This window comes from Ceratotherium simum, chromosome 5 (assembly GCF_057802395.1).
Source record: "Ceratotherium simum simum isolate JZ-2026a chromosome 5, ASM5780239v1, whole genome shotgun sequence".
In the NCBI taxonomy this organism is placed as follows: Eukaryota; Metazoa; Chordata; class Mammalia; order Perissodactyla; family Rhinocerotidae; genus Ceratotherium; species Ceratotherium simum.
Window position 1 is genome coordinate 16510604 of NC_141904.1, and position 27778 is coordinate 16538381.

Here is a 27778-nt window from a genome sequence, read left to right on the forward strand (position 1 = left end):
GTTTAAGTGCATCACTACTAGATTGTACTCTTGTTCATTTTAGCAATTTTAACATTTAGCAGCTCTTGGAAATATCTCTTTAGGTACTCAGTATTTAAAATCCAAAAACTATATTCAACCAGTTCTTCATAGAATCATGAAAGCTCACTTTTTTGACTCCAACTCTGTACTTTGAATTAGAATCCAGAGAAATATAGATTTTAGAGCAAGGATATGAAAGAAATACCGAAATGTTTGCTATTGTTAACCCTCAGTTATACTTAACATTTTGAAGATACCTTAAAATTTACTGTCTAGCTGTATTCGGGAACTGTATTGTCCATAGGCTTGACTATTTGTTTTCCACGATAACCATTCAGCTAAAAGTTTCCCAGTCTTACTCTTCAGAGTTAACTGAATTCTTTTTTTTTTTTCTTCTTCCAGTGATCTATCTTTTGTCATGCCAGTACTGTTTTAACTATTATAGCTTTAGAATATATGTAAGACCAAAATTTAAAAGAATTTATCTATTCTTATAATAATTTTTTAAAGGCAAATTACAGAAAAGTTATAATAGAAAAATAAACTCTCTTATTCCCTTCACCTGATTCGTCAGTTGTCAGTAGCTTTCCACAGTTGTAGCTCTCTTGCTTTCTCTCTCTCCTTCTCCCCCTCCGTCCCTCCGTATACGTGTGTGTATAAAACATTTATTGTGTGTGTGTGTATAAGACATATATTAATAATATTCTTTATAGCGCTTTTCCCCAGCCCAGGATCAAAGCCATAATAACACATTGCATTTAGTTATGTCTTTTTTTGTCTCCCTTAATCTGGAATGGTTTCTCAGCCTTTGTCTTTCATAATACTGACATTTTGAAGAGTACAGACCAGTTACTGTATAGAATGTTCTCAATTTAGTTTTGCCTTATCTACATATTTAGATTCAGATTATGCATTCTTGGCAGGAATGCTACATAAATGGTGTTCTGTCTTCAGTGCATCACATCAGGAGTTACATGATGTCAATTTGTTCGCTATTGGTGATATTAACTTAAATCACTTTAGTAAGGTGGGGTCTGCCAAGTTTCACCTGTGTAGAGTTACCGTTTTCTTTTTTAATTAATAAGTAATCTGTGGGAAGATTCTTTAAGACTATGTAGATAGTCCTGTTTCTTATCAAACTTTTGACCTAATAATTTTAGCATCCATTCATGATTCTTGCCTGACTTATTTTTTTACTATCGTGGTCACAAAATGGTAACTTAAGTGGTGATTTTCTAATTCTGTCATTTATTTTATATTTATTTGTTGTCACTCTGCTATAAGGAAAGCTTTCCCCTCTCCCTTTATTTACTTATTCATTCATTTATTTTTTTAAAATTTAGTATCAGTATGGACTCATGGGTTCCTATTTTATTCCTGTTCTGTTCAACTGGTTTAAATTGAATACTGTTGTTATTTATTCTGGTGCTCAAATTATTGCAGATTTAGCCAGAGGGAATTCCCTTCAAACTTTCTCCTGCGTACTTTAGATACTTTTTTTGAGCTCTTCCATTCTTTCTGGCACAAGCATATGCTCCAGCGTCTGTTTACGCCTTCTGGGATCCTATGCTAATGAATTTTTAACCTATAAAAAGTATTAGATGTTATTGCAATTCTATAACACGATAATCATCAGCTTATAAAGAACCCACATTTCAGTATATATTATAGTATTTCTTCATACAGTTTTTTGTAAAATAAAGGCAAGAAATATTTAAAGTCTTCTTATCCTGTTTTGTAGCTTTGTGCCTATTTCCTGTTGATATAGTTTTAAGTTTAAACCTTGTCTTAGATAACATCTAAGAAAAATAAAATATTAAACTTCTGCTTTAATATGTAGTTGCCAGAATTGTCTGAGTTGATTCTAAAAATTGAAAACCTGTAAAGAACATTTGTAAATTATTTTGGTAAATATTTGCTATATAACAAAATAGTATGATTAAACACATAAAGGAGGAGAGGTAATCATATGTCATTAACTTCAGGCCTCTCAGAAAACTTTTGTTTTGCATTTATTATGTACCAGGTACTATTTTAAGTCTTCAAATGTATACATTTGTTTAAGTCTCATAACAACCCTATGGAATATGTATCTTATTCTCATTTTATTGATGATGAAACTGAAGAATAGAGATATTAAATAACTTGCCTAAGGTATTTATGCTATACCATTCTATGCATACCCACTCAAACCAAGCTTTTAAATTTTTTTCAGTATCTCTCTACATTTTCTACTACTATTGTTTATGGTGTCCCATGCCTTCTGATGTCTGCCGCATGTCAAACTTTTATTTTTGTGTGTTTTTATTTTTTCCAAACATCTTTTCTATTGTTTCAGTGGAAATTGTGAGGAGAGATTAGATGCTGGTACTTAATCTATCATAGTGAACTGGAAATCAACAACATTTCTTTAGACTGAACATAATATAGGGGCTGAGTTGAACTTTAGTCAGGTTACTGCTTTTGGATGGATTATGGCTTATTATTTAAATAATGTAGTCATGCTTTCTTTAGAAGCATGTTGATGGAGTCAAGCTCTCCTTAGAAGACTACACCCTTATCCTTAACGGGGCTTAGAAATTATTTCACTTACCCGCTTCTGACTACTCCTTGGCCATGCCATATGAAAACCTTTAGGGACTTCACCACCACCCACACACACATCCAGTTTACTACCTACCTAGTCATTATTGGCCAGAAATGTGTTTCAGTGTCAGTTCCTGAGGAAATAAGGGTATATTAAAAGCAGTTCTTAATCTCAAGAGACTTTTGATCTTTTTTAAAATTCTACCTCCTGAATATCTCTTCCTGTCATCATTTTTCCATTCCTACTACCATTTCCGTAGTTTAATCCCTCATATTTTCTCTTGTGAATCCCAGCAGTCGCTGCCTATTTTGTCTCAGTAACCTCAATTTCACCCTTTCTCCAAACTAGGCTCTGTTCCAGTAATTTTCAACTGGATGTATGCATCAGGAAACCTTATGGAGTATTTTTTTTTAAATACTGACATACTTTCAAATACCATTGTGAGAATAAATTGGTATTTTAGAAAGTTATTTTTCAGTCTCTATCTAGATTAAAAGTGGACATACCCTTTGAGCTTTTGTAGTTTTAGGATTGTAGACTGCAGATATATACTTGGAAATGTGTACAAAGACGTAGGTATAAAGATGTTCATCTTAGCATTATTTATAAAAATTTAAAACTTGAAATAATCTAAATGTTCATCAATAGAGGACCAGTTAGATATGGTAGGATAGTTTTGATTCTATGCAATGCTATGCAACAATGAGATTGATATTATTTATGCTATACCATTCTATGTGAGAAGAAATTCGATGAAAAAATTTCTGCAAGGAACAGAACAGTATGTATATTTAAAAGGGTGATGAGAAGATTTATATATGCACACATCTTTTAGTTGACAGATTATTTCTGGGATGATGCATAGGAAACTGTTGACAGTGGATTTCTCAATGGAAAACTAGAGATCTGTAGTGGTCAAGAAACTTAATTTGAATTGTACACCATTATACTGTTGGATATTTTACCATGTACATCTATTGCTTTTTAAATTTAAATGCTAGTTGTTTAGTAATGAACGACTGGAAATTGAAATTTTAAAAACATGTTCCATTTATAATAGCAGCAAAAACCATTAAATACTTAGGTATAAATCTTAACAAGATATATACAAGATCTGTATGCTGAAAACTGCAAAACACTAATGAAAGAAATCAAAGAAGATCTTAATAAATGAAGATATATCATGTTCGTGAATTAGAAGACTCAATATTGTTAAAATGTTATTTCTCCCCAAACTGATCTTAGATTTAACACAATTCCGGTTAAAATCTCAGCAGACGTTTTTGTAGAAACTGAGAACTTGATTCTAAAATTTATATGGGGGCCGGCCCCATGGCTTAGCGGTTAAGTGCGCGCACTCCGCTGCTGGCGGCCCGGGTTCGGATCCCGGGTGCGCACCGATGCGCCGCTTCTCCGGCCATGCTGAGGCCGTGTCCCACATACAGCAACTAGAAGGATGTGCAGCTATGACGTACAACAATCTACTGGGGCTTTGGAGGGAAAAAATAAATAAATAAAATCTTTAAAAAATAAAAAATAAGTAAATAAAATTTATATGGAAAGGCAAATGAAATAATCAAAAGAATTTTGAAAAAGAACAACAAAGTTAGAAGATTCAGACTACTTGATTTTAAGACTATAAACAGTAACTTAGTGTGGTAATGAAGAAAGGGTAGACATGTAGATCAAAGGAACAGCATAGGGAATCCAGAAATAGACCCACACATATATGGTCAGGTGATTTTTGACAAAGGTGCCAAGGCAGTTCTTTGGAGAAAGGATAATCTTTTCAACAAATGGTTCTGAAACAGTTGGATACCCATATACAAAAAAATGAATCTCAATCCATACTCCACACCATATTCAAAGATTAACTCAAAATAGACCATAGACCTAAATGTGAAACCTGCAACTATAAAACATCTAGAACACATAAGAGAAATTCTTTGTGACCTTTAGTCAAAGATTTCTTAGATACAACACCAAAAGCGTGCTCCATAAGAGAAAAAGTTCAAACATTGACATTCATCAAAGTTACGCACTTCTGCTCTTAAAAGACACTGTTAAGAGATTTGAAAAGACAAACTAATAGACTGGAAAATATTTGCAGCTCACGTATCTGATAACAGACTTGTACCCCAAAATATAAAGGTCTCTCACTACAATGAGATACCACTACAAATCTTTTATAAAACAGTTGAAACTCTTATACGTTGCTGGTAGGAAAGCAAAATAGTACAGCTGTTTTGGAAGGTAGTTGGCAGTTTCTTACTAAATTAAATATACACTTATATGACCTAGCAGTTACTCTCTGGGTATTTATCCAAGTGAAATGAAGTGTTAAGTTGACATAAAAACCTATACCTGAATGTTTATAGCAGCTGTACTCATAATTGCCCTAAACTGCAAACAACTCAAATGTCCATCAAATGGTGAATGTATGAAAACAAATTATATTGCCATCCATATAATAGAATACTTCTCAGCAATACAATGGAAGGAACTACTGTTACATGCAACAACATGGATGAATCTCAATAGCCAGATTATAGAGAGTCAAAGAAGCCAGATGCACAAAACTATATGCTGTATAATTTCTCTATAAATTCTGGAAAAGACAAAACTGTAGGAGAAAAAACAGATTTCTAGGGTGTGGGGAGGGGCTGACTACAAAATGGGGGAATTAGAGGGATGATGGAATTCTTTATCTTGGTTGTTTTGGTGGTTACGTGACTATACATTTGTCAAAACTCACAGAAATGTACATTAAAGCAGTACATTTCCCTTTATATATATATTATACCTTAATTTTTTTTAACTGAAAAGGAATAAAAATAAAAGGAGAGGAGTAATTATTTCTCATACTTAATGAAGGCCATTTCATTAAGCCTGGCCAATGTATATTTTGAGGTTAGAAAGCCCCAGACCAAAACACAACCACCACAACAGAAGAAAGCATTTATCACATGATGGAAATTTCAGAAGCAAGAGCCATAGGAAAGTGTAATACAATCTTTATTTTTATATTCCAACCCTTTCAACCAAAGCTGGAAGTTATATAATCATTGCAAAAATTACTTAAACTGTAAAAAAAAGTTGTTAAATTATTTCTTTTTTATTGAGGTATAATTCACATACAACATTATATTAGTTTCAGGTGTACAACATAATGATTCGATATTTGTATATATTGCAAAATGATCACAATAAGTCTAGTTAACATCCATAACATTACATAGTTATAGGTTATTTTTTTCTTGTGATGAGAACTTTTAAGATCTACTCTCTTAGCAACTTTCAAACATGCAGTACAGTATTATTAACTATATCACCATGCTGTAAATTACATCCCCATGACTTATTTATTTTATAACTGGAAGTTTGTACCTTTTGTCTCCCTTCACTCATTTTGCCCACCCCCCACCCCCTGCTTGTGGCAACCACCAATCTATTTTCTGTATGAGTTTGGTTTGTTGGGTGTTTTTTTTTTTTTTAAGATTCCACATATAAGCGAGATCATACAGTATTTGTCTTTCTCTATCTGACTTATTTCACTTAGCATACTGCCCTCAAGGGCCATCCATTTTGTCACAAATGGCAAGATTTCGTTCTTTTTTTATGGCTGAGTTATATTCCATTGTATTTATATACCACATTTTCTTTATCTGTTTACCCATCAGTGAACATCTGGGTTGTTTCCATATCTTGGCTGTTGTAAATAATGCTGCAGTGAACATAGAGGTGCATTTATCTTTTTGAGTTAGTGTTTTCATTTTCTTCAGATAAATACCCAGAAGTAGAATTGCTGGATCATATGGTAGTTCTAATTTTTAATTTTTTGAAGAACCACCATCCTGTTTTTTTATAGTGGCTGCACCAATTAACATTCCTACCAACAGTGCACACGGGTTCTCTTTTCTCCACATCCTCACCAGCATTTGTTATCTCTTGTCTTTTTGATAATAGCCATTCTGACAGATGTGAGATGATATCTCATTGTGGTTTTGATTTGCATTTTCCTGGTGATTAGTGATGTTGAGCATGTTTTCATGTACCTGTTGGCCATCTGTATGTCTTCTTTTGAAAAATGTCTGTTCAGATCCTCTGCCCATTTTTTCATTGGATTGTTTATTTTTTTGCTATTAAGTTATATGAGTTCTTGATATATTTTGGGTATTACCCTCTTATGAGATATATGATTTGCAAATATTTTCTCACATTCCATAGGTTGCCTTTTCATTTGTTGATGATTTTCTTTGCTGTGCAGAAGCTTTTTAGTTTGATGTAGTCCCACTTGTTTATTTTTGCTTTTCTTGCCTTTGCTTTTGATGTGAAATCCAAAAAAATCATTGCTAAGACTGAAGTCTAGGAGCTTACTGCGTATGTTTTCTTCTAGTTTTATGGTTTCAGGTCTTACATTCAAGTTTAATTCATTTCGAGTTAACTTTTGTGTATGGTGTAAGATAGTGGTGCAATTTTATTCTTTTGAAGGTGGCTGTCCAGTTATCCCAACACCATTTATTGAAGAGGCTGTCCTTTCCCCATTTGTATATTCTTGGCTCCTTTATCATAAATTAATTGACCATAAATGCATGAGTTTATTCTTGGGCTCTCTATTTGGTTCCATTGATCTGTGTGTATGTTTTTATACCAATACCATACTGGTTTGATTACTATAGCTTTGTAATATAGTTTGAAATCAGGGAATATGATGCCTCCAGCTTTGTTCTTTTTTCTCAAGATTGCTTTGTCTATTCAGAGTCTTTTGTGGTTAAATTATTGCTGTTGACTCTTAATCTTCAGGGGTGGAGCATGGAAATTTGTAGTTTTTAACTTTTTCATAGGTCCCCCAGAGGCATGGCTAGGGTGAAGTACATCTGCTCTCTCAAAAGACTATATACAGTTTTATATTATTTTTGAACAGCTCAAAACTAGCAAAATTAAACAGTGCATTGTCTAATGATATGTACATGTGATATATGTGTTGAAAATATATTTTTTTTAAGAGCCAGGGCATGATATACATGAAATTTAGTGGAATGATTTACCAGCCCTAAGGAATGGGGGAAGAGCTCATAGGTAGATAAAAAGTTATTGGTATCATACTAGTTCTTAAATTTGGTACTCTGTTCATAGGTTAATTTTATTATTATGCCTTATAATACAACTATTTTTGAAGTATCAAATACTACATTTAAAAAGCTAACAAAGAACAAATAGGACCACTTCTCTTTACTGTTGCTAGTGAGATATTTTAAAACATCTGATCATGTTACTCTTCTGTTCAAATATCTCTCTATGTATTACCTAGCATTTTTAGGAAAACATCCAGATATCTTTGTCATGGTACGGTGACCATGTTATTGTCCAAACAAGTGTTCTTTTGAAAGTGAAAGGAGTATTAATAATCGTTTTTCCAAGACATAGGCATAAGCCACGATGTATGGTCACTCTCCTATAAGGCCCTCTAAGATTTGGTTTCTGCTGATCTAGCCTCAGTTTATATTTACACTTAAGTTGTACCAACCTGTTAACAGTCTATCAGTGAAACATTCTTTGAAATTTCCCTTTCTTCTATTATATTGTCCCTTTGTTGCCAGGTTAAATCTTACGTCTTTCTTTAAAGATTTAGTATAGGTTTTTGCTTCTCTTATCACTCTCTCTTCCTGACTAAGATGTAAATCTCCCTCTTACTCCTCAACATCTGACCCCGTTTGTGTGTACGTTATCAGACCAATTATTAAATTGTTATAGTTGATACTTATTTGTCTTCTCTTTAGATTCTTCTCTGAGATCAGGGAATATATTTGTTTTTAAGCCCTTGTGTCTAGCAGAAAGCTTAGATACTGGATAAACATCTGTTTGGAAAACAGAGTTCAGGTAGTGAACATTTGGTAACCTTGTTATTTTTTCAAATGGTTACTATTTTACATTTTCATACATTTATATCTCTGATTATTATTTATATACTTCTGTAAAATTACCTTTATGTTTCCCCATCTTTTTGTTGTATTAATTTTATTTTTATGTTGTGGTGAAAAACACATAACAGGGGCCAGCTTGATGGTGTAGTGGTTAAGTTCACATGCTCTGCTTTGGCAGCCCAGGGTGCCTCAGGTTCAGATCCCGGGTGCGGACCTATGCACTGCTCATCAAGCCATGCTGTGATGGCGTCCCATATACAAAATAGAGGAAGATGGGCACAGATGTTAGCTCAGGGCTAATCTTCCTCAGCAAAAAGAGGAAGATTGGCAATGGATGTTAGCTCAGGGCCTATCTTTCTCACCAAAAAAAAAAACAAACCCCACATAACATGAGATCTACTCCCTTAAATTTTTAAGTCTATAATACAGTATTAACGGTATGCACAATTTTGTACAGCAGATCTCTAGCTTCATTTTAATTTATAAGCTTTTTTTCTGTATTTAATGTTCTTAACCTTATGTCATTCGTTGCAATAATTACCAGTTGGAATTTTAATTATATATATCGTGGTGTCTGGTATATACATGTTATTTTTATAAAATCAAAGTTATCTGTTGTTTACTGTTATGTTTTTTCTCTTTGATCTGTTACTTAGAAAGCCTTTCCATACATTTCCAAGTCACTTAAGTAGCCAGTTCTTTTTTTTCTTTTATTTTAATAGTCTTATTTTTTATATTTAAATCTTTGAAATCTATCTGCCTGAATCATTCACTTCACCTTGAATATCTCTTTAAGTGAATATTCTTTTGAAATTTTGGATGTTCCTTACTTCCACTCTTTTATGTGGGCCGTAATCCTGTCTCCACAAAGTATTATGTTATTGTTTCTTAATGGTTTAGATGTTGTGTATCTTGTTTAGACAGCTGTTTGCCTGGATTACTCTAGAATTTCAAAGTCATCAGCAGGTCACTGAGATGGGAAGTGGCAAGATCCTTTTTGATGTGTTTGGGGAGAAAAGGATAGTGCACATGAACTGTGTAAGAGCAGACCTGAGGTTGTGTGATGTGAACTCCTGGTCCATTGTGCTTTCCACTATACACCACATCCCCTTTTGAAGATAAATAAAAGATACAGTCACACGCTGTATAACATGTTTCAGTCAACAACAGATCACATATATGATGCTGGTTCCATAAAATTAGTACCATACAGCCTAGGTGTATAGTAGACTATACCATCTAAGTTTGTGTAAGGACTGGGAGGGGAGAAAGAAATTTTCCTCTGCCTTTCTAGATTCCTCTGGCTGGCCTAAGAATTAAATTGACATGAGACAGATTAACAGGAGAAAAATAAAAGTTTAGTAACGTGTATACATGGGAGAATCCCAGGAAAAGTGAGTAACTCGCCAAAATGGCCAAAGCCCTCATCCTAAATACCATCCTCAGCCAAAGACAGAAGAAGATGTTGGGGTGGGGAGAGTCAGGGACTTCAAAGGGAAGGAAGGCAATTCACAGGTAGGTGAAAAGTAGCAGACGTTAGGAAAACAAGTGTTTGGCCACACAGAAACAGTAGAACAGAGAGGAGCCCAACAAATAAGCTTTTTTAGGTTTCTCTCTGCCTAACATCTAGTTTATGTTGTGCTAAGGTGAGATAGCTCACTTCCTGAGACAGGTTTTTTTAATCTGAATTCCTTTAGGCGGTTAAGGGGGAGATAACAAGAAAAACTTTCGTAGTCGTTGGTTTCTTAAAAATAATCAGCCTAAAATAATCCTCATGTTAAAGAGACACATTTTGGGATGGCAAATTTTGTTCCTCTTCAGTATGCTCTATGATGTTCGCACAATGACGAAATTGCCTAATGATGCATTTCTCAGAACAGATCCCCATCATTAAGCAACTCATGACTGAATTACAAAAGGAGAATATAGTATTCCACATTGGACTTATTACTGACATACCATGTTTTTCTTCATACTCTTCATTGTTTCAGATTCTTGAAATTTATAAGAAAGCTTGACAGTAAAATGCCAGGGTCCAGAACTGTCAAGGATTAATGTGCATTATCCTCCTATATAATCCTTTCCTTGGGAAGTCTTAATTTTTTAGCTGCAGAAGTTACTTTTTTTACTTTTACTGTTTGAATTTTTTTCCTGATGTTTTTACCCTTCTAATGATTTTTTTTTTAATTTATAGTATAGTATGCCTGCTGATAATACAACATATTGGATAATCCTTCATTTTCAAAGCACATGTAGAATTTAGGAATCTTTCCTCTTTATTAAAGAATTGTTTTTCACTTTGTATCAGTATGATTTGCTTTGATGTTTGTGCTTTTGTTCAAATTTCCTTGAGAAAAATATTACTGCAAACTCTACTCTTTGCCATATTGATTATTATTTTTTAAATTATTATACAGTAAAACTGACTTTTTTCTGTAAAGTTATGAATTTTAACATGTGTATAGACTTATGTAGTCACCACCACCATCAGGATACCTAACAGTTTCATCATCCCCAAAACTTCATATGATTCGTTTATAGTCTCATGCTTGCTCCACCTACAACTCCTGGAAACCACAGATCTGTTTTTCGTCATTATAGTTCTTTTTGAGATTTCCAAATAAATGGAATCATATGGTATATAACCCTTTGGAGCATAAAGTCTTTCACTTAGCATAATGTCTTCACTAAGCATAATGCCTTTGAGATTAATCCAAGTTGTGTGAATCAATAGGTGGTTGTTTTTACTGCTCAGTTTCTATTTCATTGTGTGGATACACCACAGTTTGTTTTATCCATTCACCTGTTGAAAGACATTTGGGTTGTTTCCAGCTTTTGGCTGTCACACCAAAGCTGCTGTGAACATATGTGTACAGTCTTTTATATGAACATTAGATTTCATTTCTCTAAAGTAAATGCCCAGGAGTGCAATTGCTGTATCTTATGATAAGTGTATGTTTAACTTTATTAGAAACTGCCTAGCCATTTTCAAGAGTGGCTGTACTATTCTGCATTCCTGCCAGCAGTGTTTGAGAGTTCCAGTTGTTCCACATTCTTGTCAGCACTTGATATTGTCAGTATTTATCCCTTTTACTTTACAGTCTAGTAGGTACATACTGGTAGGTACGTGCTGGTATCTCATTGTGCTCTTAATGTACATTTCCTTAATGCTAATGATGTTGAGTACCTTGTCATTTGCTTTTTTGCCAGCTTCATATCTTTTTTAGTGAAGCTATATTGATTATTAATTTGCATCTAAAGGCTCTTTTTAAAAGAACATATTGTTACTTATATTAACCTAGTCTAAATGTGATAGAAAGACCAATGTTGGATATCAGAAGCAGACTAGTGTTTAGTTCTGCTTCTGATATCCCACATGTCCACTAAAGAATTTGATCCTCTTTCCCCTTAAAGTCTCTTGCAAGGGCCGGCCCCGTGGCTTAGCAGTTAAGTGCGCACGCTCCGCTGCTGGCGGCCTGGGTTCGCATCCCGGGCGCGCACCGACGCACCGCTTCTCCGGCCATGCTGAAGCTGCGTCCCACATACAGCAACTAGAAGGATGTGCAACTACGACATAGAACTATCTACTGGGGCTTTGAGGGAAAAATAAATAAATAAATAAAATTATTTAAAAAAAAAAAAAGTCTCTTGCAAACAGAGAAGTGAAAGAGCCCAGATTTATCCCACAGTCATTATGTGGATTTTCAGAATTTTAAACGTGTTCTGTATGTGTAGTAATATATATCTACACATGCATATGTATTACATATACATAATAATTTTTACTTATTATTATTCTCTAATCTCTAGTTGGATTTTATGTTCCATGCAAATTCAGTTTTTCTAAACTTAAACTCTCTAGGAGCTTATCCCTTGGTCTCAGTTTACATGTAATAATACAGTTCATCTTCAAGATATTGATATCATTAGCCACGGGTTGAATGATTCTCATTGATTCAATCTGCTAATCAAAGATAAAGAGCTATAGTTCCTTTAAATAGATAAAAGAATTATTAAAGAAAATGCTAATAAAAAAAGAATTTTTATGTTGGTTAAGGTAATGCTAACTGCTATAATAAATTTACCTCAATATCTCAGTAGCTTAACCCAATACAAATTTACTTCTTACCCCATAACCATAAAATTAAGGACAGTGGGGTGTCACTGCACCACCCAATCATTCAGTGACCCAAGATCTCCTGGGGCATTGGTATCCTGCTGCAAGATAGGGGAGGAGATGGAAAAAGCACTCCTGCTTCTTAACTACGTTTGCCCAGAAATGTGCAATACACATTACTGTGTCCTCCCAGGAGTAATGTTACCTTGTGGAAACATGAGGACAGAGGAGTAGGGTTGGGAGAAGTTCTTAGTCATCAGACCAATACTTGCTGTTATTTGAAGATCCTCTCCAGGGTCAGAGCAATGTTAGTCAAGAAAAGGCAGAAGAACTGTGGTGCTGATAGGTTGAAACAGTCTCTTTTGGCTTTTTCAGTTCTTTATTGCTTGTCCTTTGTTGTTTCATCTGTACTGCAGAAAGATAAAGTTGCTGAATAAATGACTTCTAGACAAGTTAGGATAACATTGCTAGTATGGAGAATAAAATATCAATATGACTGATGTAAAACCTGGAAGGAAGAGTTCTGAATTTTCTTTTGAAGTGTGATCAGCTATATTGTTATATAATTATACCTGTGAGTAAACAAAATGCTTCCCAGTCAATGAGAATGAGCTTTTTATTGTAATAAAATATAGTGGAGCCCTTTTAAATTAAACTTATGACTAATACCAGTATATGAAACAGATTAAAATGGGGATGCTCTATTTGAAATAGATATTGGAATGACCAGCTGTCTCTTCCCTCATAATCACCTCCAAGAAACTTCTGCAAAACTTTGGAACAGTTTGAATAATTCTAGTATATAGGTCAATAGAAGTGTAGAAAGAAAGGGAATTATATTTGTTATGATTGGGATAAATGATGTCACCAAAATTAAGCAGTTCTTCAAGATTAGTTTTTTCCATATCTTAATTTCCTATTGATTACTATTAATTTGTGTGTCAGTTTTTCAAGTAATGTAATGATACAATTTGTTTCAAATTCAAGTGAAAACTTTTTAATCTTTTCTTTTCCTTCCACACAAACCACTTTACCAATACATAGTGTAAGTTAGAGGTTATCAAAAGGTGTCTTAGGACCAGTAGGTATACCGTATTGAGCATCTTCTAAGTATAGTGAGGTGATTTCTTTAGCATTAATGTTCATAAATTGACAGTGTTTCAGTAGTCTAGTTTCTGGCATTCTGACATGAATCAATCATTTAATTATTATGTTTAGTAAAACCCTGACATCATCTCATTAGTGTTGCATCAGAAGCAGCACCACTCATCTTTCTAATTCTGAGTTATTTTCAGTGCTGAGTAGGCGCATTGGAGATATCTTTTAAGTGATCTGAAACGAAATTTTTTAAGAAAAACCAGCTAAAACTCTCAGCTACTTTCTGCAGCATTCCACATATTCATCCTTATAGTTTTTAGTTTAGCAAGTAGAGAAGATAATAGACACACTAAAAATGGAATATTATCAGATATATTTTATTATAATAAAGATACACCATGTATTCAAACAAAAATGTAGTAAAAGACCTGTCCAAAATGAAATTCTCTTTTATGTTGTCATTCTTAATCAGTTTTATTTTCCTGAGTTCTATTGTCTCTCTGAAAAACAGGGACAAACATTTCACAAAAAAAGAATTCAATGGTAATAAGAAATGAAAAGGTTCTCATCTCCACTGTTAATTAGAAAAGTGTAAATTAATACCACATTAAGTTACTAGTACATACATACATACATAATAAAATCACCAAATTTAAAACATCTGATGATATCAAGTGTTGGTGAAGACATGGAGCCGCAGGAACTGTCAAAAACTGCTAGATACAGTCACCTCGGACAATAGCTTGGTACTATCTACTATAAATTTAAATATACATGTACTATATTACCCAGCAATTTTATTCCTAAAGCAGTGGTTCTCAAAGTGTGATTCAGGAACACCTGGGGATTTCCAGGGCAAATCCATGAGGTCAAACTATTTTTATAATTAGAGGAACATGTTATTTGCTTTGTTCATTCTCATTCTCTCACAAGTATACATTGAAGTTTTGATGTCGTATTAAAAAATATCCACGTTTATCTATAAAGACTATTAATATTTACCTTCTTTTTCTAAATAATCTGTGACACTGGATTTTCTTCATATACTTCAATCAAAACATCATATTGTAACAGAATGCAGAAGCAGATATGAAACTGCAGTTTTCTATTAAGCCAGACATTAAAGAGATTTGCAAAAATGTAAAACCATGCCATTCTTTCCACTAAATTTTTTTCATTTTAGAATCTTTAGTTCTTTTTCAGAAATATTTATTAATGTTATGATATAATGAGTTTATTTTTAAATGAGTTAATATTTTAAACATTTATTAGTTTTAATTTCTAATATAGTAATATTTATAGTTATAACTCACATAAAAAAAGCTCTTTGGGGTCCTTAGTAATTTTTAAGAGCGTAAAGAAGTCCTGAAAACTAAAAACTTCTAGAACCTCTGCACTAGAGAAATGCAAACATCGGTGCACCAGGAGACATACATAATAAGACTATTCATAGCAGCAGTATTCATAATGACCTAAAACTAGAAGCATTGTGAAAGTTCAACAACAATAGAATGAATAAATAGGAGGATATCTTAAATATTATAGAGGACCAAAAAATAATAAACTACAGCTACGTACAACAACATGTATAAATCTTAAACACAAATGATCAAACAAAAGAAGTCAGATTCAAAGTAATACATGTTGCATGATTCCATTTATATAGTATTCACAGCTAGGCAGAACAAACTCAGTATTTAGGCATGCAGACTTACGTAGTTAAAATGTATTGACTGCCTGATAAAGTCAAAGTAACTGTTACTCTTAGGGAGGAGGAAAGATATTATATTGGGAGAAGGTGCAGTGTTCTGTTTCTTGACCTGAATGGTGATTACATATTTTTATTTATATTTATTTTTATATTAATTTATATTAATCCATTAAGTTATATATATATGTTTTATGCACATTTCTATATGGGTGTTACGTTTCACATTAAAAATGTTTTCTAACAAAATAAGTAATCATTTCATTATAAAATTTGGATAAATTTTACAGTTTCATATATTTCAGTTACAAAATCTGGATAAAAATAATTTCTTCAACCTCCTTTTAAAAAGCTAACTAAGCAAAGTATTCATGATAGTACATTTTTTGTTTAAAGCATAGTGTTATTTGGGTCCATATTTATCAAGATACGTTCTATCTTTATTCTCTAGATTGATATGTTGATTTATCTTTTTTTAACTAAATATTATTTTATACATTCTCATTAATTCTACAAAAATTTGGACTTGAAGCCTTATTATAAGATAAAAACTATGATAAATATTGTTCTCTTAATACTGTGCAAACATAAATTATGTCTCATTTGTTTGAATTTTTTTATTTGATACAGATAGTCGTACAGGCACTGCAGTGTTCCCATTACTCGATTCTTTGGCAGTTGGTGAAAATTACTGATGGTTCTCCTTCCAAAGTAAGTAAGAGTTTCTGTAGGCAGAAGGGTTATTACTAAAATAAAGTAGCCTTGCTTAACTCATTATTTAAAAATTTATTATCAGTTATAATAAATTATAATTTTTAATAAAAGATATAGTAATTATTGTTATCAGTTCCTGCTTTATCCTATGAGTAAGTATATTTTACCTCTTTGGAAGATAACCAGTCTTTAAGCCATAGACACATAGTTGTATATATACACAAAGTTAAAATTCTTATAAGAAATAACTATAGTAGAAACCACAAGAGCTCTGATAGGTGACATGGTATAAAAAAGAGAAGAATATTGAAAGATAATAGATGTAGCTTTTGGTTCTGGCATTATGGCACCTTGGGGCCCAAACTAAACAGCACTCTTGTTAAAAACAACTTAAATTGTTTTCAAAAGACATTTTAATCTATCCATGACCATGCAAAACCAAAAAGAAAATATAAACCAGACATTAAGGGAAACTAGGATCCAAGAGAGTCAAGCAGAGCACTGAAGCCTACTTAACCTTGAAGATCTTTTCTAATCTAGACAAATCCCAAGGCTCTCCCAAGGTAGAATGTCTAATAGGTAGCACATCTCCCCAGTAAAGTTGGGATCCTAAAGAGCTACTCCCAGCACAAGGGTAAATAAGAAATAAACCCCACCAGCTCTATCCATGGGGGAATATAAGGAAAACAGCCTGTCTTTTTTTTTTTTTTTTGTGAGGAAGATCAGCCCTGAGCTAACATCCATGCTAATCCTCCTCTTTTTTTTTTTTTTGCTGAGGAAGACCGGCTCTGTGCTAACATTTATTGCCAATCCTCCTCCTTATTCCCCCCAAAGCCCCAGTAGATAGTTGTATGTCATAGTTGCACGTCCTTCTAGTTGCTATATGTGGGACGCATCCTCAGCATGGCCGGAGAAGCGGTGTATCGGTACACGCCCGGGATCCGAACCCGGGCCGCCAGTAGGGGAGCGCGTGCACTTAACCGCTAAGCCACAGGGCCGGCCCCAGCCTGTCTTAAAATTTGTCACTGATTAAAGTGGAGAAAATAGGTCTCCCATGAAAGCGTAACCATGAGTTAGCTTTCGCATGGGTTTCCACCCTCAATTCATACTATTTCAATGGTCCGTTAAAAACAAAATGGAGATTTCAATTTAAAATGTTCTGGAGTGGTGGTATCCCCAAGAATTAAATATAAATTCTTTCTGAAGGAATTTTCCTCAAAGAATTTTCCACACATAAAATTTTAAGAAAAATGAGATTATAGTAAAAAAACCACTCAAGTTAAAAGAAAACAAGAAACCATGAATAGACCATGAAGAGAACTAGACCAAAAAACACTTTATAAATTGGAATTATCTGACACAAATATAAAATAAATGTTTCAGTCATTTCATGAAATGAGAGACTTGAACATATGAGTAAAGAGCAAACACTTGATAAAAGAACCAAATAAAAATATTAATATGTTTACATATCCTCATCTTAACAAAACAGAAAGTGTTTAACCGGTGAAGAAGGTTAATAATACATTTCCATCTAGAACCAGCAGCTTGATACAGAGCATTCTTTTCTCAGAGAAAGAATTTTTTTCTTTTTGTCCTTTCTGATTAATAATTTGAGGATTTTTCTGCCTTTGGAAAGTAATTGGGGTTTTTGTTTGTTTTTAATTAGAAAGATGGTAATTTTCTGGTTAGCCTCCTGGTTTTCTCTATTTTCTTGACAATTTCTGTCTTGAAAAGCAAAAATCAAAGTTAACCTTCTTTTATTAGTAAAAAAAGCCACTTTAAAACTGTGTTATGTTTTCATATTTTTTGGAATATTCTTTAATATGGTAAAATTAAAGGAGAATGAATATATGTAAGTTAAAATTTGATAGCAAGAGTTTATATGTTACACACAATTACTTTTATTCTGATTTTTTCATCTGGTTGATTTTTGTATGCCATTTTTTCCCACAGATCATTTTGGTTAACTGAATTATTTGTATTTTAGCTGAATGTTGATAATTGCATTTTAGCAAATTTGGAATATATACTTACCTAAAAATTTAGCATAATTAATAGTTAATTCCTCCATTAAATTTGATTTAAATTTTATTCTTTTACAACCATATTCTGTAATTGGAGTGAGAATCTCTATTCTTAAACCCACTTCTTTGAATATTTCCTATTTTTTTAATTCTCTTACAGCAGAATTATTTTGAGATTCCTTGCCTTTCTGTTTAATTTTGGTCTGACACATTCTTCTAATAAAAGATAGCTTCATTTTTGTCATTAATCATAATACAGATTTCGTAGTTGTCTTTGCCACAGTGCAATGCAGATTTTGTGGCCAACACTGGTTTTTCTTTATGCCAGAAGGAATACTGCAGCATCTTTTAGGTGCTTTATTATTCAGTTGATTTCTACTTATAGTTTTGCGTGCATGTATATCATATGTGAAATACTCCTTATTTAAGTTTCTCTCATTTCTTCTCACTTTGAAGGTCTAGGTAATTTTCTTATCCAAAGTATATTCAGTAATCATTGTATATCAGTTACATCTATAGTTTAAAAGTGGTTCTCTAGGGGCCGGCCCCATGGCCAAGTGGTTAAGTTTGGCACGCTCCATTTCAGCGGCCCAGGTTCACGGGTTCGGATCCCCGGCGCAGACCTATACCACTTGTCTGCCATGTTATGGCAGCGATTCACATGTAAAATAGAGGAAGATCTGTGCCAGTCTTCTCAAGCAAAAGAAAGAGGAAGATTGGCAACAGATGTTAGCTCAGGGCTAATCTTCTTCAGCAAAAAAAAAGAAAAGTGATAATCTTCTCAAAGTGATAATCTTAAAAAGCATGAATCTTCAAGACATGTGCAAACTTTAAAACTCAATGTTTCATTGCTAATATTACTCCTTTTAAAACAATTATTTTAATGACTCTTATATATAATAATTACTAGATCAGGAATTGCCGAACTTTCTAATCCCCTATATGATGTAGGATATTTTTGAAAATTTTAGAGCCACATACATAAGCTTTGTATACATATAATCTGTATTATTAAGATCCCACTTGAGGGCCGGCCCCATGGCTTAGCGGTTAAGCGCGCGCGCTCTGCTGCTGGCGGCCCGGGTTCGGATCCCGGGCGCGCGCACTGACGCACCGCTTCTCCGGCCATGCTGAGGCCGCATCCCACATACAGCAACTAGAGAGGGATGTGCAACTATGCCGTACAACTATCTACTGGGGCTTTGGGGGGGAAAATAAATAACTAAATAAAAATTAAAAAAAAAAAAAAGATCCCACTTGGTAAGATAATCAACTTTCTAACTATAGTTCCAGCCACATCATTAACTTGTTGTGTATATAACCTTGAGGCAAGTCACTTAAATAATTTTAAAGCAGATAATTTATGTCAAAGCATTTTATCAGTTGTTAAGTGTTTTCCAGATAGTAATAACAATTAAAAAATCACTTATCTGCATCTCAGGTTACTTATTTATAAAATTGAAAATTGTATTGGGTCAATCTTTTCTAGCTTTTATATTCTGCAATCTATGGTAAGGTTAATAATTGCTGTACTAAAGGTGTCTGGATGGATATACAAGAATCTTGATAGTGGTCACCTCTGGGAAACAGATTCTTTGGGGGCAGGCATAAGGAGAGAAATTCACCTTTTGCTTTATACCTTTTGATACTGTTTGAGAGATTGTTTTTGTTGTTAATAATATTTAACAGTGATAATTTTATCACAAAAATTAACTTTTAAAAACTACTAGTGGGCCAGCCCCGTGGCTTAGCGGTTAAGTGAGCGCGTTCCGCTGCTGGCGGCTCAGGTTCGGATCCCGGGCGCGCACCGTCGCACTGCTTCTCCGGCCATGCTGAGGCCGAGTCCCACATACAGCAACTAGAAGGACGTGCAGCTATGACATACAACTATCTACTGGGGCTTTTGGGGAAAATAAATAAAATTATAAAAAATAAAAAATAAAAACTACTAGTGCAAAAATATCTTGATTCTCCATTCTAATCTTAGGTTTTGGGTTATCAGATATAACTCACAGAGTTGTGGAGCTTGGAAATGAAAATGCTTAGTGTGTTCTATATCTTATTTGTTGTAGCAGCATTATTCTGTTGTTTATAAATGTACATTAGAGCTATAAGGGAATTTGGAAATGATCTGATGAATCCTGTTCATTTTAGATAAGGCCTAGAAGGGGATGTTGTTATTACCTTGTTGGTATGTCTTACATTTCTTAAATCACTTGAATATAAATGCTCTAATTTAATTAAATCTTATAATCCTATGAAGTGGATGTTATCATAATCCTATTTTACAGATAAGGAACCTGATACAAAAATTGGGACTTGCTTAAGATCACAGACTTATATAGCACAAGTCTTTTGAATCTCAATCTAGTGGTCTCTCTGTTAGTACTCTTTAAATTCTTGTGTTACTAAGTTTTTATTACAAGTAGTTCCCGAGAGTTTTGTTGTGGGTGTTTGTTTTCTTTTTAACAAATTTTCTAAGGGCACATTAGTTGACTCCTCACTGAACACAAACTAGAAATGTCTGTTATTGATCAGTTGGATAGTGAAAAGTTATGTCACGTACCCAGTTTCCTTTCATCATTCCGTATCCTTAAGAGCATTTAAATGAGAAGTTACTGTGATTTTAAATGCTTCAGTTTGTAATGCCATTGGGTTACAGATAAAGTATAGGAAGGACTTGGGTAGTGATGCACCTAAAACCCTCTATCCATTTTTTTCCCTTTAATTTGTTTCCCGAAATTTAAATATAATACAGTAGACCCTTGGGGGTCTATATATTTAACATTTGTAATGTTGATCATTTAGAGACAATTTGAAAGTCTTATTACATGACTTAATTTTGAGTTTTTGTTGAATAATTATTATGTTAATATGGAATGAGCCATTTAGCTAGTGAGGGAGCTAGCCAGCTGACCACTGTTTGTTTTTCTGTACTCATTATTACATGTGTAGAAACTCATTTAAATCTCTGAAGAGGACACTTACTTTTCTTTTTTTTTTTTTTTTTTTTTTTTTGTGAGTAAGATCAGCCCTGAGCTAACATCCATGCTAATCCTCCTCTTTTTGCTGAGGAAGACCGGCTCTGAGCTAACATCTATTGCCAATCCTCCTCCTTTTTTGTTTTTCCCTTTTTCTCCCCAGAGCCCCAGTAGATAGTTGTATGTCATATTTGCACATCCTTCTAGTTGCTGTATGTGGGATGCGGCCTCAGCATGGCCGGAGAAGCAGTGCGTCGGTGCGCACCTGGGATCCGAACCTGGGCCACCAGCAGCGGAGCGCGAGCACTTAACCACTAAGCCACGGGGCCGGCCCTGACACTTACATTTTTAATTAATAAATTATGCTTATTAGTTTTTGTTGTAAAATATAAGATAGAGTAGCTTTCATAAATTAGGGCTCTCTTACTTGAGTATGTGTTCATTGTAAAAAAGTAAAATAAAATATCCAAATTTTAGTAGATAACAACTATTAATGTTTTGGTGTATTTTCTTATAGTATTTTTTTCTTACATATTTTTCAATCTTATTGAGATCATAATGTGTTTAAAATTGTGTGTCTCCTCTTCAATTAACATAACGTTTTCTTCAGTTATTAAGAAATGTTTATAGATAATATTTTTAATGTAGCTATACCATAATTTATTTTACCACTCTCCTCCCTTAGATATTTAAGTTGTTTAAACATTTTAACTAATAAAATTAATGCCATGATGGGCATTCTGGTGCCGAAGCTTATTTATGTTTTGAATTGTTTCATCTGTATTATATTCTTAGGAATGGAATTGTTGGGTCAAAGATTGTACATACTTTTAAGGCTTGATACATATTGCCAAATTGCTTTTTAGAGAGTACTTTCTAAAATTTATTTTTCTTCTTTATTGTCATGAACACTGTCATTCAGGAGATTATGAATGGTAGTTATATTTGAAGTTTACATTCAAGTTATAATTTAACTCAACAGTGAACACTACTTTATAAAATGAAGTGTATGAAAAGATTATATCAAGGACAGGATTAGATCTTTATTTGAAATGGAAGTGCACTGGGTTTCACCAATGGGTATTTCCTCTGTTCCCCTAATTTCCAGAGTGGAAGCTCTTTGGCAGTCTCACATGTCATGCTCAGTATACTTTGCTCCGGTGCCCCCTAGTGCTGGTCCTGTAGAAGCAGCCTTCAGTTTCTCTTCTCTGTAGCAGAAAACATCCTTCTTCCTTCAGCTCCTTCTGGACATACACAAAGACATTTAAAGAGCCAGGTAAATAAGAGTTAGGGCTAAAATAATGCCCCTATTGCCCCTAGAATTTATCCTCAATTTTTTTTTTCTCCTGGGAGGAGCTGTCCTACTCTCTGTAGTCTTAAATTTGTAGTGCTCTCTGCCTTACCCTGCATGTTCCTATTCTAGACAGCAGTAGGGAGGGCCTGGGGCAAAAATTCCTGCCTTCTGGACCCTGGCCGTGTTTCTAATCCTTTAAATTAAAGTCAACATTCCTCAGGTAGCTACAAATCAAATCATTTTTGAGATGTTTAGCTGCAAAATTTGTTCCTCCATTACCCTCTTGACTGAAGGTTCTCCTCTGCAAATTCCAGCTTGTTTACCTCCAAACAGACTGGAGAAGGGAGGAGTTAGAGTGAGACTGGTGGTGGCCAGCCCCTGTGAGGAGACTCCTTTAACGTTGCTATTCTTCATACAAACATACATTCCTAGAAAAGTGCTAGAAATAGGCTCAAATGTATAAAAATCTGCAGACTGCTTACTACACCTCTTCCTTTCCTCTTCTCTTCCAAGTCCTTTAGAATACCAATGAATAAGAAAGAGATAGCTCACTCAGGTCCTTGCCCCAAATTCCTATAATAACAAAATACAGATAGCGCCTCTCCATCGTCAGAGTTAACTGCTTTGAGAGGGAAGGGAATGGGGCCAAGAGTGGGAAATAATAGCTATCCCTCTAGGAACAAATTTTTAATAGTGTATAACTATTTTACTTCATTCTTTTCTTCTAGAATCTTTTCCCCCTACGTTTTATTTCTTGAGAATGCTATCCTCAATAACTGTCTAGTTAGTTTTAAGCCGTTCCTTTTGATTGCTTCATGACTTCAGAGTCGTTCTTTGATAGTTATGTTTCTATTAATATATGTCTTATCTCAAGTGCCTGAATGGTGGGTCTGGGATTGTTAGAGGAGAATGATCCATTTTATATCCATTTCTTGTTCAGTTCTCAGAATGTTCTTTTTTTAAAAAAAATCTGGAATACAGAAGTAAATGGCTGTTTATACCAAATTCAGAACTTCTCCAAAATTTTTTCCAACTCTAACATTCTAAAATCCTTTGGAGACCCAGCCCTGATGGCCTAGTGGTTCAAGTTCGGCATGCTCAGCTTCAGCGACCCGGGTTCAGTTCCCGAGTGCAGAACCACACTACTTGTCTGTCAGTAGCCATGCTTTGGCGGCAGCTCACATAGAAGAACCAGAAGGACTCACAACTAGAATATACAATGATGTACTGGGGCTTTGGGGAGGAAAAAAAAAATCCTTTGGAAACCAGAAGTAAATATGTTCAACTTAGAAAGGAACTTATGAGTTATCATTCCAACATTCCATTAAGAGTGCCATGCTGTGTTTGCAACCCTATTTCTGGGCCTACAGTCTTGGAGCTTGATTTACGGTAGGGAATACCCTGCTACCCCTTGAAGGGCAGCATAAGGCTTCCTCAGCTTCACTAGCCTGTCCACTTGGATGCTATTTTTACTTATACAGGGACAGTGGTCTTGAAAGCATCTAACTTCTAAATACTCAAACTCCTTAAGATATTTAGTACCTCATTATCTAAGTAATGAGCCAGAACTGAGAAGATCTATTCTAAACAACAGTTATTATAATGTAAAAATGTATTTTAACTGAACTTATCAGAGGCCTAAATAACATTAAGATTATTTAAACAAAACATAACACTTGTCACTTTCTAGTGCAGAGATTGGAGATTTTCTCCACCAAAATTAGCGATAAAAGACGTTCACTTTCCTTTCATGACATTTATTTGAATAGAAAGGAAATAGGTGTCTTATCATACTTAATATCCCGAGTGACATAGTAATGCATTTTTCCTTCCTACAGTAGGTTTTGTTTTTTTGTTTGTTTGTTTTTGTGAGGAAGATTGGCCCTGAGATAACATCTGCCAATCCTCCTCTTTTTGCTGAGGAAGACTGGCCCCGGGCTAACATCCATGCCCATCTTCCTCCACTTTATATGGGAAGCCACCACAGCATGGCTTGCCAAGCAGTGCATCGGTGCGTGCCCGGGATCCAAGCCAGTGAACCCTGGGCCACCGCAGTGGAGCACGCACACCCAACCGCTTGCGCCATCGGGCCAGCCCCAGGTTTGTTTTTTTTTTAATCTTTTTTTTTTGTTTTTTTTTGTGACGAAGATTAGCCCTGAGCTAACATCCAGTGCCAATCCTCCTCTTTTGTCTGAGGAAGACTGGCCCTGGGCTAACATACGTGCCCATCTTCCTCCACTTTATATGGGATGCCGCCACAGCATGGCTTGACAAGCGGTACGTCAGTGCACGCCGGGGATCTGAACCTGCGAACCCCGGGCCGCCACAGCGGAGCACGTGCACTTAACCACTGCGCCACCAGGCCGCCCTACAGTAGGTTTTTTATTTTAAAAATGTTTTTTCCAGTGGCCATTCTATAATTACTAGGTATTTGTTAAATGACTTCTTGTTGCTGACCCAATTTATATATATAACAAGCTCCAGTTTATAAATAGGGTGTATTTCCAGCACTTTTTGTGTTGGAACATGGTCTTTGGATGAACGTGGTCTTTGGAGTTAAATCCAAGTTCACATTTTGGCTCCATTTCTTACCACCTGTGACAAAGATAAGCAAGTTACTTCACTTTTTTGTGTGTGTGAGGAAGATCAGCCCTGAGCTAACATCCGATGCCAATCCTCCTCTTTTTGCTGAGGAAGATTGGCCCTGGGCTAACATCCATGCCCATCTTCCTCTACTTTATGTCAGACGCCACCGCAGCATGGCTTGACAAGCAGTGCATCAGTGCACACTGGGATCCGAACCAGCGAATCCCCGGCCACCGCAGTGGAGCATGCGCACTTAACCGCTGCGCCACTGGGCCGGCTCCTTCTCTTTTGAACTTCAGTTTCCCAATGTGTGATCGTCACTGCTGGATAGGGTTGTTGGGAAGATTAAATTGAAAGACGTGTTTCAGTAAACAATAACTGTTGTTTTGATGGTATTAAATCGCAGTCCTATTCTATGCTTTCCTAATTTTCTCCCCTACCAAAACCAAGAATTGATACTAAATAAACTATTATCTAAGGCTATGGGAGTATGTAAACATGCTCAGTAGCTAGTGTAGGTTTGGAATACAGCATGGTAGATTTTTGTCCTCCATCTGTATTTTGGAATAATTTGAGAATTCAAATCTCTCACTTTGGTCCTAATAGTCACTACTTTTCCCCTGTCCCTCTGACTCCTCCTCCTTTAGCTTCCTTCATCTTTGTACACTACAGGAAAGAGAAATCAGAAGATGTTTTGGAACTACAGTAGGCAGCATAAGGGTGCCTGGATCATAAGTGGATTAGCCTTTGAGGCATTTGCAGGAGTCAGCAGGTGGGGATTCAAATCGCCAAGAACAGCAACAACACTGAAAACTAGGTATTACAACTGGGATTTAAATATCCAATAGTTATTTTATTGTGTATTCACAAAAGTAGCACACTCCCTTCCTCGCCCCCAAAAGAGAAGCTGGTAGCAGTTATTCATATAAGAAAGCAATTTCAAAAGTGTGACATAGGGTTTATTTACCCTCCGACAATGATGAGGCTTTTTATCTCTCGCTTCTGTCAGTTTTTTTCATATTTAGTATGGATATTGACTTAGTTGAGCTGAAAAATAATTTAATAATCTTCATTATGTGTTAGTAACTGTTCTAAGTACAGATAACCATAACATAGTTTATGCCTCCAGAGAGCTTTATAGCCCAGTACAGACTAGGGAAACTACAGCCCATGGACCAAATCTGGCCTGACACCTGTTTTTGTAAGTAAAGTTTTAATAGAACAAAGCCATGCTCATTCGTTTGTGTACTGTCTAGGGCTGCTTTCATGCTACAATGGTAGAGTTAAGTCGTTGGGACAGACTATATGACCCATAAAGCCTAAAATATTTACTATCTGACACTTTACACAAAAGTTTGCCGATCCCTGGCCTAGTAAGGTAACCCCTTGGTCTTGTTTACTAGACTTTACCCTCTTTGCCTATTCTGAGTAATTAGTTTAGTTTTATGCCTCTTTTTATCATGAAAATTGATCACTAAATTCTTAACAGGCTTTATTTTCATATTCTGAGATCTTTGACCTGGTTTAGGTCCTTGATACAAAAGAATAAAGCCAAGATGTTATTTAATTTAAATCTCAGTTTAATCTTATCATCTGACCCGTTGGAATTCCTTTCCATAGCTACTTTAGGAAGAGTGCTCTTGATGCCAAGGTGCTTTCCGAAAATAAGAGAAAATAAGATTTCTGGTAGGAAAAAGCATTTGAAAAGAAGTGCTGTATACTTAGTCCATATAGTTTATGTGGACTAAGAGAAAGGAGTAGAATTACTCTTCCATTCACTCTTTACTTTCAGTTCTCACCCCTGTAATTCAGGTCTCTGGCTAGAAAGGTAGTTTAAGTAAAATTCCATCGTGTTCCAAGTGGTAGAGGTACTCCCTAAACATTCTAGTTTCTTAAAATTGCAGTCTGGATAATTAGCATACCTTGTTCTTGAGTTGTTCTTTTTCAACATCTTTTGGGTTGACTGGCTTTTCTGTTTGTATATAAATATATTTGAGTAATTTGAGTTTCAAATTTCTTACCTCTATAAGGCTGCCTGTTTCTTCAACATGTTAATTTTTTCATATTATAGAAAGAATCATTATAGCAAAATGGTTGAGAGCACAGACTCTGGAGGCAAACTGCTTGGGTTAGTTCACTCCTCCACTTACTAGCTGTGTGTCTTTGGGCCTGCATTTAATACCTGTGCCTGTTTCTTCATATGTAAAATGGGAGTGATTAATAATATCAATACCCATCACAGTTGTGAGAATTAGTTGACTTAATATGTGAAAAGCTTAGATTAGTGCCTGGTACAGAGTAAGTGCCAGTAAACGTTAATTTTATCATGGAATTCTAGCCCAGAAAAAAATGAAATACTGCATATAAAATGCTCCTATTTATTCAGTGTAAGTTAAGCATATTTAATTTTTTTCATAATGACTTACAGCTGTTACAGCAGGAGAGACAAGAAGGTATTCTATTCCGGAATATAAGGAATGTAACAAATTTTCTCAAATTTGAAAACAGTCAATGATTTCTATTTTAAAGGAGTTTGAAGTAAATGTGCTAATTTTTGCTGTTTTGTCCAAGCTCTTATTGTTTGCCCTATTCAGAATCTTTTTATATTGCTTCTTCTTTTTCTTTTCCTTTTGAATATCATCTATTCTTGTTTTTCAGAGGTCAGTAAGAACAAAGGCCACTTTATGAAACTTATTTGTTATCCCAATACTGGAGTTTTAA

The 27778-nt window shown here is 34.8% G+C and overlaps 1 protein-coding gene across 4 annotated transcripts in view; it reads left to right on the forward strand.

Moving 5' to 3' along the window:
- Positions 1 to 27778, forward strand: part of STAG1 (STAG1 cohesin complex component) — a 354666-nt gene that overhangs the window by 285809 nt on the left and 41079 nt on the right. For 3 of the 4 annotated variants that reach the window (XM_004419341.2, XM_004419340.3, XM_087430527.1), the window contains one exon: positions 16086 to 16166. The exons of the other annotated variant lie outside the window; for it this stretch is intronic. In XM_004419341.2, the coding sequence (XP_004419398.1) occupies positions 16086 to 16166 (81 nt within the window). The remainder of the gene's footprint in view (positions 1 to 16085; positions 16167 to 27778) is intronic. 4 annotated transcript variants of the gene reach the window in all.